Source organism: Ornithodoros turicata, chromosome 2, assembly GCF_037126465.1.
Source record: "Ornithodoros turicata isolate Travis chromosome 2, ASM3712646v1, whole genome shotgun sequence".
Lineage (NCBI taxonomy): Eukaryota > Metazoa > Arthropoda > Arachnida > Ixodida > Argasidae > Ornithodoros > Ornithodoros turicata.
The window spans coordinates 75,688,597-75,706,848 of record NC_088202.1 but is presented as its reverse complement, the minus strand read 5'-3'; the positions used below and the strand labels follow the sequence as shown (position 1 = coordinate 75,706,848).

The following is an 18,252-nucleotide window of genomic DNA, read 5'->3' as shown; positions in this document are numbered from 1 at the left end:
GAGCAACTAGATAAACGAATTATTTAAAACGAGGAGAGAAGTGGTAAACGGAAGGGAATGGTAACGGAAATGGTAACGGAACTAAAAACGGTATATCACCGAAATTACAACGGGTAACAGTATCGGAGACGGAAACAAAAGAGCGTCCTTCGCTTACCGACAGTGTTACATTCGCTACCAAACCGAAGTAACGGAATACCGGTGCCTGATACTCCACAAAAAAGTCGCGCAGTACTAGCGTCGCTAAAGAATTTAAAAACTAACGCGATACCGCAAACGCTACCAAATAAAAGTAACATAAATACCATGGCGCTGTGTTTCCGCTGCTGTACCCTTCTCTAGGCAACACCATACCACGGCACCTCTTTGCCGGGTCTGTCTAAAAACGGAGCAATATTTATCTTCCCACACATAAGTAGTATAATTAGATGCCCTATAGCCAAAAGTTTCCTCTAATCCAATTCCAATCCAATTCTAATCCAATTCCAATCCAATTCTAAGCCAAAATCCAGTTCTAAGCCAACACAAGCCAATTCCAAAGCCATCTGATTGGCCGCCATTAGCTCCGCCCACTTTACGTTGATTGGCTCACGCCAGGCCTACTGATTGCTGATTGGCTGACCGTAGCTCCGCCCCTTTATGCTAATTACTTGGCTCCGCCAACTTCACGCTGATTGGTGCACGCCGATCGCTGAGCTCCGCTGATTGGTCCATCCTACGCCTACTGATCACTCTTCCAGACTTTCTAAGCTCTCTGATTGGCCGCAGCCACCGACTGACCCGTTCTAAGCCCACCGATTGGCTCGCTGAACATAGCCTTTATTCGCGCCCGCAAGATGGCAGCGGCCCCGCTTTATCTCAGATGTTCAAACTTGCTTTGTGGCACGCAACTTTCTGCCCACTTCATGCTGACTGGTCCATTCTAAGCCTACGGATTCAGACGTCTAAGCCGAAACCTACTGATGACCCGTCAGACTTTCCAGACGCTCTGATTGGCTGTACCCAATGTAAGCCTACCAATTAGCCCTCGCTGGTCCGTTCTAAGCCCACTGACACCAGATGGCGCAACTCCTTACTGGCTCCACTCACTTCACGCTGATTGGCCCTTCACAATGATTGGTCCATTCTAAGCCTACCGATGGCTGGCCCTGATTGGCCCACGCTAAGCCTACTGAACGGTGATTGGCTAACCTGAATTTGTCGCTCCTAAGCCAGGCAGCACACACTCTCACATCCCACTCTCATCTCTCCCATAAGCATCTCTTACACACTCACCGCAGTTTTGGCGCTCTATGGCCTTTGTTGCCTTTGTGCCATTAAAACCATAATCTCTCTCTCTCTCCCAGACAGCAGCTTCAGACAAGACACACAACAATTGTTGATTTCAACCTTTATTTGGTACACTAGCCTCCTAGTCCAGCTGTGGGCTGGTTCAGCTGCATCAGAGAGCTCATTGGTCCATAATTCTACGCGGTCATCTCTCGCGCTCATTGCTCGCTCAGCTCCCTGGGTAGATTGCAACTGCTATTGGTTCATCTAACTGCAAATGGTCTGCTTGTTAGTCCATCCGACCGCAAGTGGCCGCTCACCCAGCTCCTTATTGGTTCGAGTTGGTCACAGCTCCCTCATAGGCTCCAACTCCGATTGGTCCATCTAACAGAAAATGGTCACTCACCCACTGCTATTGCTCCATTGAACTGCAAGCCACTCATTGGTCACTCACACTCATCTCTAGATGACATAAATTTCACTGTGAGATTGTAACTTTTACCATAAGATAAGTTTAGCGGGGGTCATACGCTGGTAGGCTCCAACTGCTATTGGCCCGTGCTAACCACATGCCTCCACCCTGCTGCTCATCGGTTCACAACGTTTCTGCGCATACTCTGACGGCGCCGAAGAAGGTTCCCTACACATTTAATAGAAATTATGCTATTGGTCCAGCTGCGTCATAGGGCACGGCTTGGTTCTGCTGTGGCTGGCCCTGGTTGGTCCATGCTACTTACCTCGTGGCGCAACTCTTTACTGGGTCACCCACTTTGCGTTGATTGGTCCATTCTAAGCCTACTGACTTCTAAGCCGGTTCACGCTAAGCCTACTGATCACTCTACCAGACTTTCTAAATGCTCTAATTGGTCGCTACTGATTGGCCCTCGCTGGCCCGTTCTAAGCCCACTGACTCCAGATGGCGCAACTCTTCACCAGCTCTGCCTACTTCATGCTGATTGGTCCATTCTAAGCCTACTGACTTCAAAGCCGAACCATGCTAAGCCTACTGATTGTCCCTTCACACCGAAGCGTACCGATGTCTGGCCTTGATTGGTCCACGCTAAGCCTACTGAATAGTGATTGGCTAGCCTGTTGCTCCTAAACCACACTGCAGTGGCTTCAGACAAGACACACGAGAATTGTTGTTTTCAACCTTTATTTAGTACAACAGCCTCCTGGTCCAGCTGTGGGTTGGTTCAGCTGCATCACAGAGATCATTAGTCCCGGTCATCTCTTGTGCTCATTGGTCACTCAGCTCCCTGGATAGAGACCCACTGCTATTGGTTCATCTAACTGCAAGTGGTCTGCTCATTGGCCCATCTGTCTACAAGCCTCTCATTGGTCACTTATGTCTAGAGCTCCCTAACAGGCTCCAACTGCAATTGGGCATTTCCACTCATCGCTAGACCCAACTGCTATTGGTCACTCCCTCTAATCTCTAGATGAGATGTGGGATATTGAAACTTGATATTGATAAGATTGATTTAGCCTGGGGCTGGTAGGCTCCAACTGCTATCGGCCCATGCCTCCATCCGTCTGCTCACTGGTTCACAATGAAACTTTTTCACATGCCCTGATGGCAGCCCTAGATGATGGCCCCCAGAGATGGCGCATGGCCGAAATACGCCGAACATGGTGTTCGTCACCACTGTCGTTCGGGTCACCAAATGTAGAGGACGGTGGTATTCCTCTACATGAGTCCCTACCGACAGTGATGGTATGCCACGGAGAGGCGACGACGGCCGCCTATCTCCATGGCCGCGCCGGTGAAACTGAGGCAGGTGCTCCAGGCGCGTGGGCATCTTCGTCGTCGTTGTCCACGGCCCGCTACAGTGGCTTCACCCGGTTGCATGCGTGCGTTAGGTGAAGCCCTCCCCTGGGAACAGGCTTAGGATCGTTTTTTTTTTTTGTGTGTATGCTTTGCACTTCATCTTAAAATTTATTTCAATCAAGCAGAATGGCAAATGGTGCTATGGAGTGGGTTCATTCCTAAGAACGAATTTTGTCACAGACCCACAACAACAACAACACGAACAAAAGAAAAAACATTTTTAAACAGAGTGCAAAAAAACTCGTCGTGATGCTAAGCAGGGAAGCCAGCACGCGTTCGAAATAAAAAAAAGCTGAGCAGGAAGAAACACATGATCGAGAAAATATCGATAGTTGATGCTGTGCAGAGAAAAACAATTTGAATGATCAATAAACTCTATAGAGCTTGGGCTCGTTTTTATTTTAGACAGCGTGCGTTGCATCTCAACACTTGAAATTAACTCAATCAAGCAGAATGACAAAAGCGTAGTGGTGTTATGTGGAGAAGCTCAAGACGCGCTGACGCTCCAACGCTTATTATGCTATGCAACAATGCTATGCACGAAGGTACTCAATCTTAAAAAAAGAAGACTCATCTCAAGTTGAGTATGAAGAAACACAATTGCCTTCACAGCTCCCCCCAGTGTGCAAACATAGCCAGCGCACGCAATGCACCTCGCACGCGTTCCTTCGAAACAGAGCGCAACGACGCATTATGAACAAGTTCATCTCGGGAAAAGACGTGCTCACCTTAAGAGCCTCGCAGGCGGGCACATAGATTCACAAACTTGTCATTCACCTGACACCATGCAGTAATATCTGAAGCACGAATTTCCGATGGCGCGTGGACAGCTCACGCGACTTTAGTCTGCCCATGTCCGCGGTATATTGCAGTTTTAGACAGTGTACTTCAACATAAGCAATTAATTAAATCAAGGAGCAGCATTATAGAAAGCATTATAGCATTATATAAAGTAGAAACTGCTTCACAAATGACGGCGCGTGCAATATAATAGCTTGTTTCGGCTTGCTCAAACAAGTTCTGGCATTTGTGCGTTGTGGTGAGGCGTGGGACACGTATAATGTCGTAGATTTGTAAGAAACACTGAAGAGATTCAAGGGGGGATGATAAGAGATCCCAGAAAAGCGATGAGCATCGACTTGACAACTGCAAAAGTGCGAAACACAGTAAATAAATACGCGTATTTTCCAACTGTATGCCGTGTGAGATGGATCAGTTCGTATGCAAACGTATGCTGGCAGATTTACAATGCCTAAACAACTTTTTAAATGGACACGGAGAAGAGAGTTATTTTAGTGACATTTTGAGAGCAATTCCCATGCGGAGTACTCATAAAATAAGACAATTTGTGAGATACAAGTTGGAACTGTTTGAGCGATATAGAAACAAAGAACCCATCAACGAGACAATCATAAATGCCGGGTTTACCATCCCCGTGGTGCGTGACTACTGGAAAAAGAACCACACGAGCTTGGACATTACCGTCGTCGAGGGAAAGGAACGTGTTGTCTCCACATTAGAAGACGTCCTCGCTAAAGTGTTGTGAATAAAGGACACTGTGTTTACCACAAACAATTTTTTCATCATCTTTATTGATTTTAGCAGCGAGATGGGAAGCGTATGTTTGTGACACAAAAGTTCGCACGAAATAAATAGGGGAATGGAGCAACCACTACTTTTATTATATAAAACAAATCCCCCTCGCGAACGCGAACTACGTGCGCTAAGCATATTGCCCCCATAAGCGTACGCCTCACCACAACGCACAAATGCCAGAACTTGTTTGAGCAAGCCGAAACAAGCTATGATATTGTACGCGCCGTCATTTGTGAAGCGGTTTCTACAATCCATAATGCTCTGACATGTTTGATCGCGCAGAACGTTTGGGATATTATATAAAATTGCTTTACAAAATCGTGGTATCCTCTCCACAAATTATACTCGCTTAGTCGATGAATAAGCAATATCTTAGTCTTTTTATATCCTTCCTATTCATATTCAGCTAGAACTATGTAATCTCACTGTTCAGTTGTTCAGTGTATTACTTGTTACCTTGTATGCTACTCCTTCTATGACATTTTTAATGCCAGAAGTATTCTGAACAAATAAATACGTGCTAGAGTCTTATCTATATAGCTTCCTTATCCATCACACCGCAAGGCATTTTTTTATCTTAAAACAGGAAATACATTTATTTTACTGATGATTACATATGGGACACGCAGACTTTCGCTGGTCTCGTTGGGACGTGTCACGTCGCGTGGATTTCGGGCGATCCATGAGCCTCTTCTCCAGTTTTAGATCCGGTAATTCACGCATTTCTTGCAACTCTTCATCTGTGAATCGCTTAAAACAACCGGACACCTTTACGCGTTTATTGTTTTCCATCAGGAGTTCCGCGTACACGGTCTCCCCGTGCACGGCGTCCAGCTTGCGTAAGTCCAACACGTCCAGCTTTTCATTCTCCGGAACAGTGCTGATGTTCTGAATGTCCCCATCACCGGGTTTATCCGGCTTCTCGAAAACTGATGACATGACTTCTCAGTTTCTACGCACACCGAATGAACTGAAAATGAGAACAACTTTTCCTCCTCATCTTGAAGACAATATAGTGAGACGTACCTTTCTCGTCGTGCGCTTGACCCAGAGTCGACCGACAGACGGAACTGAAATGCGCCCTTGGAAGGTGGTGCGATTTTGTTTACACAATCACGCAGGAACGGCCCGATGCGCGCGCGCGAAGGACATTTGGAACTTCTTGGAAACTGCATAAGCGAACCATTTGTTTTTGGTTAGAGAGAGCTTGTTTCAGCAATGAGCAGGTGGTGATGCAGGCTCATAGGGATATTTTTTTTTCCTTCGCATAGCGTTATGTGATCACTGTTTACCTTTGCTTTTAATACGCGCTGCCTCGGAAAACATGATTTACGAGGTCACCCAGTTTCTCGGAGAAAGCTTATTTACATCACCTTGACACAACATTTTTTTTCCGCTAGGGTCCGCCGCAGAGTATAAATTCAGTTTGGCCATGACAGGTGGAAGTGCGTTTTGATATAAAACAGATGGCTCGAACACCTTGTGGCAGGCTCAACTTCAAGGTGACCCAATTTCTCGGACTTGCAACCGTGGGGAAACAAGCGAGCATTGATATAAAACAGATGGCCCCAACCGGAGGCCCGGAGGTAATTATGCGCCGGTGTTCTGGCTATCTAGTTTTCTGTGCGGCAGGCACGGTAAGTGGTCCATATGCGGGTGTGAATCTGGAAGGTGCGCGACATTTTGGTGTGTCTATATCGGCGCATGTTGAGCCTGTGTGCGCGGGCAGGCTAAAACCGTGTGAGGTGTCCACGCGCCCGAAATTAGTGCCCTACTGTACCGCCGCGCGACAAGATTCTACGTGCGTCATACTGGTGTGATGAGGTGAGCCCATTTTTTTATGAGATGAACTTGTTCATAATGTGACGATCCTAATATTTCTAGTATTGGTGCTTCCAGTATAGAGAAGGAACGCGGAGGTGCGACTGTGCGGGATGTTCTGTGAAGGCAATCTGGAATTGTGTTTCTTCATACTCAGCTTGGGTTGAGTACGTGCGTGCATAGCACCAACCAATTTCGGTTCAATAAGCGTTGGAGCGTCACCACATTGCATCACTATGCTTTGTCATTCCGCTTGATTTAATTAATGGTGGTGGTGGTGGTGCGATGTTATAAGGAAGAGGAGTGAGGTCTGCCTGCTCAGACAAGGCGGCAAGTTTCACTCCTTTGTGAAAGGGGAGGGAGAGAAGGGGAAGTAACAGAGAAAGTATAGAGGATCAGAAATTAGAAGAAATGAGTAATTAAAAACATAGATAAAGAAATAGTAAGAAGGGGGGTAAGAGTAAAGGGAGGAAAAGTGAAGGAAAGCGGTCACGACAGTTCCACAGAGGAAGCGAAAGCTAGGAGCGCGTCTCGCGCTTTTCTACGGATGTGGGTGGGACCCTGCGGGTACAAAATCTCGTCTAGAGAGCCACAGGGAAGTGATAAGGCACTGAAACTCGAGATCAAGGTGTCTCTGGCTGCTTATGTTGAAGTACACTGTCTAAAACTGCAATATACCGCGGACATGGGCAGAGTAAAGTCGCGTGAGCTGTCCACGCGCCGTCGGAAATTCGTGCTTCAGATATTGCTGCATGGTGTCAGGTGAATGACAAGTTTGTGAATCTATGTGCCCGCCTGCGAGGCTCTTAAGGTGAGCACATGTTTTCCCGAGATGAACTTGTTCATAATGCGTCGTTGTGCTCTGTTTCGAAGGAACGCGTGCGAGGTGCGTTGCGTGCGCTGGCTATGTTTGCACACTGGGGGGAGCTGTGAAGGCAATTGTGTTTCTGCATACTCAGCTTGGGATGAGTCTTCTTTTTTTTAAGATTGAGTACCTGCGTGCATAGCATTGTTTAATAAGCGTTGGAGCGTCAGCGCGCCTTGAGCTTCATCACATAACACCACTATGCTTTTGTCATTCTGCTTGATTGAGTTAATTTCATGTGTTGAGGTGCAACGCACGCTGTCTAAAATAAAAACGAGCCCAAGCTCTATAGGGTTTATTGATCATTCAAATTGTTTTTCTCTGCACAGCATCAACTATCGATATTTTCTCGATCATGTGTTTCTTCCTGCTCAGCTTTTTTATTTCGAACGCGTGCTGGCTTCCCTGCTTAGCATCACGATGAGGTTTTTGCACTCTGTTTAATAATGTTTTTTATTGTTGTTGTTTTTGTTGTTGTTGTGGGTCTGTGACAAAATTCGTTCTCAGGAATGAACCCACTCCATAGCACCATTTGCCATTCTGCTTGATTGAAATAAATTTTTAGGATGAAGTGCAAAGCACACACACAGAAAAACGATCCTAAGCTTGTTCCAGGGGAGGGCTTCACCTAACGCACGCATGCAACCGGGTGAAGTCAACTTTACTCGTGTAGAGCGTGTTTTGAGATGTGTACCCTGAAAAGTTTTTTTAAATTTATTTCCCATTTCCAGCTGTGGCTATGTGAACAGCGGGAGGCGGCGGCATGTAAGTTGTTCAGCCTTCTAACGCTGGCTCCCTAGAAGTAAGAACCAGTTGAATAGAAATGAGTCACCAATGCAGTGGCGCGACGCAGCTGTCCATCTTTGCAAAGAGGGTAATCACAAGCGACGCCATCTCTTGTATGTGTAGGGCCGCCGTCAGAGCATGTGAAAAAGTTTCATTGTGAACCAGTGAGCAGCTGGATGGAGGCATGGGCTGATAGCAGTTGGAGCCTACCAGCCCCAGGCTAAATCTATCTTATGGCAAAAGTTTCAATATCCCACAGTTAAACTTATATTATCTCATCTACAGATTAGAGGGAGTGACCAACAGCAGTTGGGTCTAGCGACGAGTGGAAATGACCGACTGCAGTTGGAGCCTGTTAGGGAGCTCTAGACATAAGTGACCAATGAGAGGCTTGTAGACAGATGGGCCAATGAGCAGACCACCTGCAGTTAGATGAACCAGTAGCAGTGGGTGTCTATCCAGAGAGCTGAGTGACCAATGAGCGCAAGAGATAACCGGGACAAATGATCTCTCTGATGCAGCTGAACCAACCCACAGCTGGACCAGGAGGCTGTTGTACCAAATAAAGGTTGAAATCAACAATTGTCGTGTGCCTTGTCTGAAGCCGCTGCATTGTGGTTTAGGAGCGACAGGCTAGCCAATCACTGTTTAGTAGGCTTAGCGAGGACCAATCAGGGCCAGACATCGGTAGGCTTCGGTGTGCAGGGACAATCAGTAGGCTTAGCATGGTTCGGCTTTGAGGTCAGTAGGCTTAGAATGGACATATCAGCATGAAGTAGGCAGAGCTGGTGAAGAGTTGCGCCATCTGGTGTCAGTGGGCTTAGAACGGGCCAGCGAGGGCCAATCGGTAGCGGCCAATTAGAGCATTTAGAAAGTCGGGTAGAGGGATCAGTAGGCTTAGCGTGGACCGGCTTAGAAGTCAGTAGGCTTAGAATGGACCAATCAATGCAAAGTGGGTGGAGCCAGTAAAGAGTTGCGCCACGAGGTAACTAGCATGGACCAATCAAAGCCAGCCACAGCAGAACCAAGCCGTGTCCTATGACGCAGCTGGACCAATAGCATAATTTCTATTAAATGTATAAGGAACCTTCTTCGGCGCCGTCAGAGCATGCGCAGAAACGTTGTGAACCAATGAACAGCAGGGTGGAGGCATGTGGTTAGCACGGGCCAATAGCAGTTGGAGCCTACCAGCGTATGACCCCCGCTAAGCTTATCTTATGGTAAAAGTTACAATCTCCCACAGTTAAATTTATCTCATCTAGAGATGAGTGTGAGTGACCAATGAGTGGCTTGCAGTTCAATGGACCAATAGCAGTGGGTGAGTGACCACTTCCTATTAGATGGACCAATCGGAGTTGGAGCCTATGAGGGAGCTGTGACCAACTAGAACCAATAAGCAGGGATGGGCAGTAATACTCATCTTTTGTATTATAATACTAATAGATAATGCTTCCTAGAAATCGGTATTATAATACAGTTACAAATACATTTCAAAAATGAGTATTATAATACGTAATACTAATACGTCTGCGTATTACACGAGTAATACTTGTAATACATTGATACTTAACTTGGGGAGAAAGAAAGGAAAAGAACAGAAGAATTACTTAGATATATGCCCATTACTTATCGAGACAAACATTCTCCAATGACGTTTTAATCACTCTTACAGTTTTGCACATGGCCTGATCCTTCCGAATAAGATCAGATAGCGCTGATCAATTCGATCGCAGTGAACAACTTGCTCTCAATGTGGCAGAGCCCTGATTTCATCCACTCTGGAGGATAAAATGTGGGCCGTTCAAAAACCTGTGACTGTCCAGAGTGCAACCACGCACAGGGGTGGCTGGCTGCACTGGACGCACTCTTTTATAAGACTTGCACTGGTATGACTCATCCTTACGGATTCTGAAGTGGAAGGAATGCGAGGAAACCTCCAGTAACCTCTGGCCCCAAAGTCACTGGAGTCACTCAAGGAGAACACTGTAATAGGAGCCTTGTTCTTGTTCAAATGTTTGTGGGACACGAAAAATTACTCATAAAGTGCACCGGTGACACTTTGCAGGTCGAACTTACGACCTCTGGGGAAGTATTACACCTTCTTGGAATAGCGAGTTTGCCAGCAGAGCACTCGAGAAGTCAGTAAAGTAGTAGTTTTTTCTTCTTAGTCTTCTTTTTTTTTAATGGGGAGAATTTATGTTAGCAGAAGCGGAACACGTCGGGGAGGAGTTCCATTTCTCCTCTTTGTTTTTCTTAGGAAGAAGCAAACACACCTTCAAGCAACGTTGACGGTACGTTTGGAGTGTAATGACTGGGCGATATTTCGTTGTGTTTCCGATATATTTTTGTATCCCTGTTCCAAAAGATACAACGCTTTATTTATCTGCCTGCAATTTGAAAAACACAGTTTGAAGTGCGCTATTAAAACGCTCACGCTAGTGTTGCAACTGATTGTTTGACGTAAACTAGCTGTTTGACATAAACTAGCTTCGTAGCCCTATTATTAAAAATTGCACATAATAACACAAATGAAAATCTAGAATATTTGCACGTTACAAATGAAACGAGATGACATATTGGCTGTAATGACCGGTGACACCTATGTAGTATATAAAGCTCATGAAGGTTGTGTGATAAAGAAAAAATGGAGATGTGAGTTACGACGAAGTCGTAAGCTGATGACTTCAAACTATCCTGGAATGCTGCTTTGACTCCAGGAACTGCAAGAGCTTTTGTGAACGTGGCATCGGACCTCCCGCCGCCCCCATGTATACTTTTTCTCACCTCGGATTTGCACGATTTGCGTGTGTCGGCGTGGCAAATGGGGGGGGGGGGCGGTTCTAGTCCCCCAATGACTACGTCACTTGCTAGCTGGTAACTGATTTTATATTTCTTTAGGAAAAGAACCGATGTGGTCACTGCTATGAACTATTGCTGGCAACATTCAACAAATTTTTCGTGCTCGTGCTTAAACTTCATAGACGTGGGTTGTCAGTGGTTAAGCGCTTGTTTTCACGATGGGATAATATGGCACAAATCAATTGTCTCTGTATATGATGGTAGTTATTGATCGAAGTTATGTGGTGTTAAACAAACTTCGTCCAAAAATGTGCTGAATTGTGTTCTATTATGTGTAACATGGAATGTTATCATGCTTATGTTCAAAAATATGTAGAGACCACGTTCAGACAATGCATCTCTTTTTAATATGTGCAATAAAGATGGTGAACTGCAGTCTTCCCCACGCGGACTGCAAAACATCGAAGTTCGCTTGGTAAACCTTGTTTCTTTTGTTATTGAAGCGCGCACGTCCCGACATCAACATCTGGCTGAGATAACATACAGACAAGATACAGACAACAGGTTTCAAAAACGGGATCCACGTGTGGCAATAGAGAGTTGTAGCAGACCGTTGATAACGTGGCTAGCGTCGAACCGTATCAACCGGAACCAATCAGTGGACAAAATTCTCAGTCACGCACCACTGCGATTGGTTCCGATAGGCACGATAACCTTATCAACGGTATACTAAAAATCACTATTGTTCTGGCTCTGTCCCTGCTCAAGGTGCAACGCAACGCATGCAAGAAGGATAGAACGCATGCTCTTGGGCTAACGGCACTTGAGCTGTCACGTGACCTGTGGTTCGGCAGAAATCCGTGGGAGGCGATTGAATCGCGTGCTGTCAAGACGCGAGTGGCACCATCTATAGGCAGGAACATCGGCGAAAATTCAACCAAGCGGTGCACGGGTTGAAAAATGTGTCATTCCGTGCGGGATCTCTCACGTTAGTATCTGCACGCCGTTCGATTCCGTATGTGCAGCCGTTTTAGAGATAACCTCGACAGCACGAGCCCCATAGAGATTCTATTGGGGTGAATCCACCTTATGGAAAGTTGTGCGTGTCCGCTACGGACGAAGCTGTCCCAAAATTAAGAGTTTTTTTTTCTTCAGAAATTCGAGCACCAGTATTGTTTTCTGACCACCCGCACTTCCACCCGTTCCCGCTGCTGAATATTCGTGGAACAAGGATGCTGCAATGTTCATTTTATTGCAGATTTTATTTTGTCGTTCTTACTTCCAACTTTGGCGACGTTATTTCATTGTTATTGAGTACTGGCATTCAACATGCTTGTTATAGGAAATTTTGTTACCCTGACCTGATGGTGTGTACAAAAAAAATAAAAGAAGAAGAAGAAGAAACGGTGCAAGATGTACACATACAGGCTATATGGGCTAGAACAAGTAGTGGGTTTCTGAAACCCGCTTCCTTCAGTTGTTACATGGAGTCTCATTTCTTGAAAATAGCGAGGAATAAGCAGGAGCTATGATGTGACTCTGAACATTATCGCCTAAGTTCTTTTCACTTGTACGTACACCAGCTCAGGGGTTAAGAACAGGGTGAAGAGATAGGCAAGGAAAACGTCGGGTGGCTTATCGTTAAGCGATAAGTGGAGATGTTGCATCTGTTGTTACCGAATGCTTTGATGTAAGTTATATCGCATCAAATACATTTTGGTGTAGTACATATGATCGCCGTATTTGATGAGCCAATCGTCTGTAAAGCACTGCGACTACTCTCTAGAGAGCTGGCCTGAGATTTTCCCTCTACCTCGCGCGCCCCGCCCACCCGGAGCGCGCCAATGGGAGGACGCGAGGGCGGCGTCGGCTGAGTGCCGTCTGGGGGCAGAGGTTCGAACGTAGACGGAGACGTGCTTTTGGCGATACTACGTCCACTGGGTCGTTCCATCCACCACGGCCCTCAGTTGGCACGTGAGATGGCGCTGCTCGACCTGTGAACCTAGAGTCACTGTACCGGGGGAAGAGTACCGCAACCGCTCCGCGTCGTCTGCTCCGGCAGCCATATTGCTTCCAAGCCGCCGCGGATCGTGTGTTAGGATAGCTGTAGTCAGTGTTACATCGCGTTGATTTCGCGGCTGTGCACCAAACATTTTGTGACTTCCAGTGGTGGGACTCGGCTAATACTTAATGAAACAGTGCACGAGCGTCACTACAGTATAGTTTGTTCTATTCTGTAGCTAACAGACGAATTACGTTGGCGAGTGTTCGCCTCTAAAAGGCATCGTCGAGTCTCGTTTGCGCTCTATAGATGAGTACTTTTTTTCTTTTAGTTCACTTGTTTTGTGGATATAAAACTATAGTGCTCGTGTGTGCAGCTTCAGATTGACATAAATAACCTCCACCAGTTTTATTCTCATCTCTTCGCAATTAAATTTCTATTTCACACGTTCAATGGCTATGTGAATGCCAACGTTTTTTCACGCGCATGTAAAGTGCTGTGGGTTGTTCTTCCAATCCCCCGCTCCAACGCAAGCAGTTGATCTTCCATGAGGAGCAGACCGTGAGCTTCAAGTCACTACATTCCGTGTCAGGCTTTGCTTGTTTCTTTTAAGACTGCGATATCGTCGAGGGAACCATCACATGACTTGTCTGCAGGTTTTCCCTGTGCATATTCCTCGATGCTCTGGTCACAGAAATTTGTGACGGTGTTGTCTTCCTCTGCAAGGTTGATTCACTCACAATTACAGCTCAATATTTAGGAATAGTTTTCATAACTCAATATTTAGGAATGGTTTTCATAAGTTTCAATAGTTCTCATTCTCATAGTGCATATCTACATATATTTCGACGCATTACCATCCTCCACTGCCCCTCGATCTTACACTATGTTGTCATCAACTTCAGTGTGCAAGTCTTTTGGTGACTCCTCGGAGAACTGCGTGCGAAGAACGGGGGATAGGAGCCTTCCTCAGCCTCGTAGGTGTCCGGTATGCAAAACTGCTTGGGACTGCCGTCCACTTCAACTTCTTTCGAATATCCTTGTCCTCGAAGTCGTCGCGTGTGAAGTGGTCCTGATAGTGGCGTTTTGTTAGCACCGCAGGACAGGGAACGCAATGGGAAGATCCAACAAGCACTACTTTGATACGCCCGGCTGTCCTTCGCACAGTTGAACTGTTATTCAATACTGTGTGCAAAGGTTCTGCAATGAAAAATAAACACGCCACGAAATTTACCTCGCTCAAACGTATGTTATTCGTAGGCGCGAAGTTCTTCCGGCAGGTTCTGTGCCGACCTACGCGTCTCGTCATTTTTGCCCGTCGGAATACAGAAAAATGCTTTGACTGACTCTGTCCTGTTGCAGCACAACATCCAGACATAGATGGGTAGAAATCCAGCGAACCGGTAGTGATGTAGGAAGGGAGTTGCCTCAGGACAGAAGCCGCCGATATTTCGAACAGAGACCGCCCAGAAGAAGAACAGTCTCTGTTCGAAATATCGGCGGCTTCTGTCCTGAGGCAACTCCCTTCCAACATCCAGACATGGTTGTTCGTAGTTCCTCAGCTCTCTGAGATCCATTTCACGTACAAAAAACCAAGAACGGCACACGAACATACGCGCACATGCGTCCCAGCTATTGCGTTCCCCGTAGACCCGGCGGGAGGTTGGAAGCAAAGAGGAGGAAAACACACCACGTGACGCGCCTCGGCGAATGAGCAAGGCGGCGGCTCGGGGAAAGCGAATGCGATACTCTTCCCCCGGGTACAGTGACTCTATGGGCCGGTTTCACCAACGCGGATTAACATTTAAACGCAGTTTTCGTAAACGTAAACCGAGATTAGAGCAAGCGTTTCGTTTCACCACCGCCGTTTAGCGAAATCGCCCGTTAAATTTAACGGAGTTTCTTAATCGGCCGTCAACGGGCGATTAAACTCGGATTTCAAAGTGGCGACGATGTTACCAGGAGAAATGTAGAAAAGTGAATCACCCGCGGCATAAAACTAGGCTCTTCCGACGATACGCAGAGTTTTGTGACTCCAAATATATAATAATAGTTGCCTCCGGAGGTATGTTTCAAGATCCGACGGGGAATTTGTAGAATCTTACGTCCACTTTTCAGCAAAAAGCGGTGCGTACCCGAAATAAACACATTTGCTTTGTATCGGGTATCTTGCTTCTTTCACATAAAACTTTTTTAAAACGCAGATTTTTCATTGTTTTCGAGGGCATCCGTTGCTTTAGCATGCCATACAAACAACGCTTTGCGCGATTATGAACAAATGTGTAGTACGCCATGACGCACGGAACATTCGTGCAGCCCCTATCGATGACTACAGCTGATCGTCGGGAACGAAAATTACTGTGTTCAACTGTCTGTATACCGCCAGTGGTTGCATTTGCTGAAGGGCTTCCGTTACTAGTATTTATTGTTTTAAAGAAACGCGAGTAGTAAACGAAAACAGAATTGCTGTCGTCTGCTTGTTTAACGCCACACGTTCGTCTGCGTTTGACAAACGGTGATAATCAGAGTCCTTCCATAGCTGTGCAGGTTGCAATGGAATACTTTGACGAAGATTTGGAGGATCTGCACTTGAGTCTCTGCGTTCAATCTTCAAGACATTACATGAGGGATAGCACTGACCCTTTCACGTTCCTGACTGACGTACAGTTTCACAACAGGTTCCGTCTGACAAAACATACAGTGTACTCTCTTCTTGTGGAGATTGAAAGACACCTTGACTACAACTCAGACAGGAACTTCTCCATACCTCCCATAAACCAATTCCTAACATGCCTTCGTTTTTTTGCAAGTGGTACTTTTCAAATTGTGGTAGGAGACACTGCCGACATGAGCAAGTCAACTGTCTGCAGGATAATTAAGCGAGTGTCACATGCCCTTGCTTCTTTGTCTCCCATGCACATAAAGTTTCCAACAACAGAAGAAGAGCAAAAGGAGACAAAACTAAAATTTTATCAAATCACCGGTTTTCCAGGAGTCATTGGGGCAATTGACTGCACCCATGTGGCAATACAGTCGCCAGGAGGGGATACAGCAGAGCTCTTTCGAAACCGAAAGGGTTACTTTTCAATCAATGTTCAATGCGTTTGCAACGCGGACCTATGTATTACTGACATTGTTGCTAGGTGGCCTGGTGCCACGCATGACGCTACTATTTACTAGGAGGGCCATTTACTAGGAGACTCTGGATACCCTTGCAGACCTTACCTGCTGACCCCTTTGGCAGCACCTAACTCCCCTGCAGAAAAGAAGTACCAAGAAAAGCATATTGTTACCAGGAACACAGTGGAGAGAATGTTTGGTGTTTGGAAGCGCAGGTTCCCTGTGTTAAAAATGGGCCTTCGTTTGAAGCTTGACACGGCAATGAAGGTGATAATTAGCACAGCAGTGCTGCAGAATATTGCACAACAAAAACATGAGCATGTGCCAGAGAGCTGTGAACTAGTCGCTGAACATGAGCCAGTTGACGTCGTGTGGGCGGGCACTTCTGAACCGGGAGCCATGAGCACAAGAGCACAGATAATTGCTAGCTTTGCAACACGTAACGTCATCCGGCACCAATCCTAAATCCAATCTCTCAAAGCTTGTGCAGCAAAAGACTGTGCCCCTGTTGTAGAGCATCAGAGAGCATCCCTATCAGGAACCCAAAGACGTGTAGGGTGTATGGGTGTGTGCTACCATTTGTTCATTAAATCAAATGCATCAATCACGTGTTGAGTCAACAGGCCTCATAAAGCGAATATATTTTTTACTGCTTAGCAAACTCAGCACAGATTAATGATCTAAGTGTGATCTGTTGGGCAGCATCAACTATCAAGGCAAAAATATGTGTGCAGGCAAAAATATTACATATTGTGAAAGTGGCTGTCCATGTTTGCCAGCTGCCTTCGCTTCAGTTCCACGTCAAGTTGGGCTGACTCGAGAAGCATGGCCTTGTAATGGGCATCCATTTGCAAATGTGCCAACTTCTCCTTAGCAATTTGTTCCTTGACCTTTGCAACCTCCATTTTTTCCTGATTCAGTAGTATCTTTGATTGTGCGAGCTTCTTGTACCACAACGCTGACTTCTGCGCTGGTTGCATAGATGGCCGTCGCGGTGGGAGTGGCCTCCTGCGCGATGATGCAGGGACTTCACTGCTCAAACAAGTCGTGTTGGGCACATCTGTCTGAATTGACAAAGGGGGCACAGATGGTCCGGTTGCTGAGCTGTGTTCATTAGCGGTGTCTGTGCGAAAAACTTCCCCCCCAACGCCACTGGAGCTGGCACCAGGATGCATATCCTGTGTGGAACACAGTGTTAGGTTTTACAAGTTTCGTCCTAACCAGTGTGGTGGCCAGAAATTAGGCTCAGCTTACCGCAGGGATGCCGGTCTCACTGCTGCCACTAGAAATGGCATCTGAAAAATTTAGAACATGAATATCTACACTCATACCAAAAGCAAACAGCCATAAAGAACTAACAAACCTAATATCCTAGACGCATCGGAGTCATACGTATTCTGTAGGGGCTGCAGGTTGCCAGGCACAATAGATGCTACCTGAATCGCTGTACTGGACAGCTGGGATGGCGGTGGCCCACCTCCAGTAGCAAACACAGCATACCGGTGCCTTGCGATTTCCTTCCTGGACTTTTTCTTCTGATTCTCGAAACACCGTCGTAATTGATCAGCATCTCTAGTGTGCACCGCTGACTGTGCATTGAACTCTGTGGCAAGTTTGACCCATGCTACACTTTTCTGCTGCACTGTCTTGCCATCCGTTTTCTTGTTTTCTATTACACTCTTGTACTTATCTACAAGATCAAGTAGTAGTGAAAGCTCACTAGCAGTGAAGTTTGGGGCTCGTTTCGCCATCACCGTACAAGAAGCCTTGCACTCAAATCTTGACAACGTACTGTCGTCTGCTATAAAAATAACCAGGTAACGAGGCGCGCGTCAGATAGTTCTGCAAGACTGTGTTAATAATACGGAAAAATGACCTCAATGTCACTGTTTCTTGAATTTTACAGGTTTTATTTGCAAAGTAATTTCAAGTTTATGTACACGGCATTAGGTACTGTTGGGTTAAGTTACCCACGTATCCCGCAGTTATTATAGCCAAAAGTGACTTCCGACAAAACTGTTTGCCAGTCCGCTACATACCGCTGCTTCCATCATCCAAGCACACACACACACGTTCGAAAGACGAACAGTAGAGATGCTCCCGAGTGTACCGCAGGCGGGAAGCGTCGGTTCCCCCGTATTTAGCTTTTGGAGTTGGAACTGA

General features: G+C 46.3%; 1 protein-coding gene across 1 annotated transcript; it reads right to left on the bottom strand.

The window, feature by feature from the left end:
* Window positions 1-16,832: 16,832 nt before the first annotated feature.
* LOC135384783 (myb/SANT-like DNA-binding domain-containing protein 3) lies at window positions 16,833-17,840 on the bottom strand. Its single transcript, XM_064613969.1, has 3 exons — window positions 17,453-17,840; window positions 17,344-17,384; window positions 16,833-17,267 (listed from the first exon to the last, which is right to left on the bottom strand). Exons 1-3 carry the CDS (start codon window positions 17,838-17,840, stop codon window positions 16,833-16,835), a joined length of 864 nt encoding a protein of 287 aa, XP_064470039.1.
* Window positions 17,841-18,252: the final 412 nt, after the last annotated feature.